Consider the following 3,701-nt stretch of genomic DNA (forward strand, 5'->3'; position numbering starts at 1 on the left):
AAAAACAGCCACTTAATTAAAAGTAAATAAAAAATTTCCCCAACTTAAGAAACTTGTTTTTAATCTTTAGTCTTTCAGTCACCTGATAATAAAACCCCAGATCAGAGTCTAGAAATCTAGTCTAATTTAGTCATTTTACAGACAAAGAAACTAATGTCTAAAGAGGTAAAGTGACTTGCCTAGGTCGTAGATTCAATTCATGTGAGCCCAGAAAGAAACTTAGGCTTTCTGACTGAGCTTTTTCCACGTTGTGGTAAAAGGACCAGAGGTCCTGCACGTGTCTTACAACTGCTCTGGCAATCTTTCCTGAGGCATGCGTTCCCAGATGCTGACACGACTGTACAGGTTGTGTACGGTGTACAACTGGGCTGCATCTGAAGAGATGTCATTTGCAGTGGGTCTCATAGGTTTGTACACATCTTATGACAGTGTTCTGGCTATTGGCAGTGCCATGTGCTGCGTTGGGGCAATAGCTCATGAAGGCAAGCAATCTTGGAGAGATCCAAGTTGCCTGTTACTTCTCACTCTCAGAGGCCACATGACAAGGAAAAAAACGCTTCATTTATTAACTTAAACTCCATCCTCCTTTGAATCAATGTTGACTTTGAAGAGAAAAAGGCAAAACACAAGCAAAGAGATCGAGAGATTTATTCACAAAGGAAATGTCAGGGAAGGTACCCCGCTTCATCCCAGAAGCTGCATCCAGTCCAATTGCCTATGTCATCAGTGTCTGCAACCCTGTGATTGCTGGTGTTTAGGAATCATGATACTGAAGCCCTAAATGACCCCAATCCAGAAACAGTTACATTATATCTAGTACTCAAGAAAGTTATTCTATCTTACCAGGGTTTCCAACTAGTATTAAAATAGAAAGGGGTTCTCTGGCTAACCAGAAAACTCTATTCCCTGAGCATCCCAACTGAGTTACAAAGAGATCACTCTTTCCAGTCAATTAAGCCTAGCATTACCTAACTCATCAAGCAGAAACCAAAACAATTAGAGAGAAAAGATCCATCCCTCAAAGCAAAACACTGAGATAGTAAATGTAATTTTTTCACTTTTAGAAACAATGTATTATACACAGTCAGACATATATTAGAAAATACCAAATTATTAATCTCCAATTTTCTATGAAACTGCTAGTTGATCTTTGGGTCAATTAAATGCAAAAACAGTAAGTTAAGGTTGCTTTAACACAGGAAAAGACAGATACATGGGTGAAATACTACATACAGGAGGATGTTATAGTCCTGCTAGACTGTAGGTTCTCATAATCCAGAAGGCTGGATGTTGCCGGGGATACTTTCAAGCACTCAGTTTCTACTACCATGGATAAACCAAGTACTGGTTGGTCAGAACTTCCCAATACCTAGCTCAGAATTCCAGGTCTGTGTCAGGCAGCAAATTATAAACTTTGCAACAGAAGCAGTAAAATTTATTAATTCAATGATCTCAATATGTGACTATTCTTGAAAAAAAAAAGGAAAGGCTCAGCAACAGAAAAAAGAGTAATAACAAAATTAAAAAAATGTTCAATATGAGATAATGGACTTGGTTTAAGGAGAAATAAGAAAAAAATCTTTCTGGCTAGGAACCCAATTATTTTTAAAACAAAATTTTAAAGAAAAAAAACATGTCCAGAATATTCCAACACAGAAATCAATGAATAAATGGACACCACATAACTTCCAAACTTAATCCGCAGGAAAAGGTAGATATCTGCCAGTCTAATTGATCCCTTTCAAGTCTGCAGTGCATTCATCTCATGGTTAAAACCTTGTGTAGGCATTTCGCTGTTGCTGCTGTTGTAATGGTTGCTGGGCTTGTTGCTGTTGTAGGCGAATTTGCTGGGAATAAGGGTCTTCCAAGGATTTTACAAATATGGTAGTTCTGGGACCAGTCTTCCATACAATACCATTGGCATCTTTCACTGAAGACTCCACTGTAATGTTATGTGTTCCAAGGATAGCAAAGTTCAACAGAAACTGAGTACTGAAGTAATCATTGTGAGGTTCCACCCTCTGCTCCATCTCATTGGTCATATTGTCAATGGGTATCTGGAATGAAAGAATTGTTAAATAACAATAGTCAACATTTATTCAGTGCTTACTATGAGCCAGGCCCTGCTCTAAAAGCTTATTCAGTCTTTGCAAACAACCAAGAGATAGGTTCTATTATCATCTTTGCTTCACAGATGAGGAGGCTGAGGCAGAGAGGTTAAGTAATTTCTCCAGTGTAACACAGCTACTGAGTGACAGAGTGGGAATCTGAATCCAGGCCACTACCTCCAGGGCCCACCCTGAATTATTAAGCGATACTACCTTCTCACAATCCTTGAGTAGAATGACAACCCAGAGCCTTTTCAACCTCTTCACGTGTGGGCTTTCTTGTTAACTTGACCTCCAAGTCCCTATCTTTCTTTAGTCTGTGACAAGATTCTGAAGAAACAGGATGAGATCATCTATCTGTTGTTCCAGGGAGTTTAAAACCTAAGAGACTAAAGAACTACTAAGTACTTTTTTTTTTTTTTTTTTTGAGTTGGAGTCTCACTCTGTCACCCAGACTGGAGTGCAGTGGCCACTCCCGGCCACTGCAGCCTCGACCTGCTGGACGCCTCAGCCTTCCGAGTAGCCGGAATTACAGGCATGCGCTACCATGCCCGGCTGACTTTTTGATTTATTGTAGAGATGAGGTCTCGCTGCCCAGGCAGGTCTCGAATCCGCGGGCTCAGGCATACTAAGTACATTTAAGTGTATTTCCCTCCATTTAGTCATGTCAATTTATTTCATTTTATTTTGATTTCACTTTTATTTTATTTTGTCAGGTGAATCAGGGTCTCATGCTGTTGCTCAGGCTAAAGTGCAGTGGCATGATCACGGCTCACTGCAGCCTCAATATCCTAGGCTCAGATGATCCTTGTACCTCAGCCTCTAGAGTAGCTAGGGCTACAGGCACACACCACCACACTCAGATAATATATATATATTTTATAGAAACAGTCTTGCTATGTTACCCAGGTTGGTCTCGAACTTGTGGTCTCAAGCAATCCTCCTGCCCCGGCTTCCCAAAGTGCTAGGGTTACAGGTGAGCCACTGCGCCTGGCCTAGTCTGATCTTATATTACTTAAGTAATGTAGTGATTCTTTGCCCCTGTGACAAATTAGCTGTAGATTTTATTTTTTGAGTTGGAGTCTCACTGTCACCCAGGCTGGAGTGCAGTGACACGCTCACAGGCAACACAGCCTCGACCTGCTGAGCTAAGGCAAAAACTGTAGAATTTCTATATTGCTCAGTGTCTTGTTCATACTGGTAGGATGGTAAATTATAAAATACAGACTTACAGGTTCATTCATTTATTTAGCCAGACACTTATGCCTTTGTCCTTCAAAGAGAACACAAAAAAATCTGCTGGTTGTACCCTTATCTGCACTCAAGATGAGAGACATTCGCGACCTGCCTGGGCAACTTGGCGAGACCTCATGTCTACAATAAATCAAAAAATTAGCCGGGCATGGTAGCGCGCACCTGTAGTTCTAGCTACTCAAAGGCTGAGGCGGAAGGATCATCAGAACTTTCTACATGATCCCTGATTGCCTGGTAGCTACTTATGCACACATATCAATTCCCAGATCGCCATTTTTTTGGTCAAGGAACTGGATATGTGTGTGTGGGGAGCGACTTTGAATCTTCCATTTTCTCCTT

At 40.9% G+C, this 3,701-nt stretch overlaps 1 protein-coding gene across 4 annotated transcripts in view; it reads right to left on the minus strand.

Annotated features, from left to right (window-relative positions):
* Positions 1-1,667: 1,667 nt before the first annotated feature.
* The window catches only part of INTS7 (integrator complex subunit 7), an 88,989-nt gene continuing 86,955 nt past the window's right edge, over positions 1,668-3,701 (minus strand). For 3 of the 4 annotated variants that reach the window (XM_021708083.1, XM_021708081.1, XM_021708082.1), the window contains one exon: positions 1,677-2,057. In XM_021708083.1, the coding sequence (XP_021563758.1) occupies positions 1,770-2,057 (288 nt within the window). In that variant the 3' untranslated portion in view covers positions 1,677-1,769. Of the gene's footprint in view, positions 2,058-3,701 lie in introns of all 4 variants that reach the window. The other variant, XM_008049141.2, reaches the window with a different exon arrangement.

This window comes from Carlito syrichta, unplaced genomic scaffold, assembly GCF_000164805.1.
Source record: "Carlito syrichta isolate Samal-C Ts95f unplaced genomic scaffold, Tarsius_syrichta-2.0.1 Scaffold130587, whole genome shotgun sequence".
Classification (NCBI taxonomy): domain Eukaryota; kingdom Metazoa; phylum Chordata; class Mammalia; order Primates; family Tarsiidae; genus Carlito; species Carlito syrichta.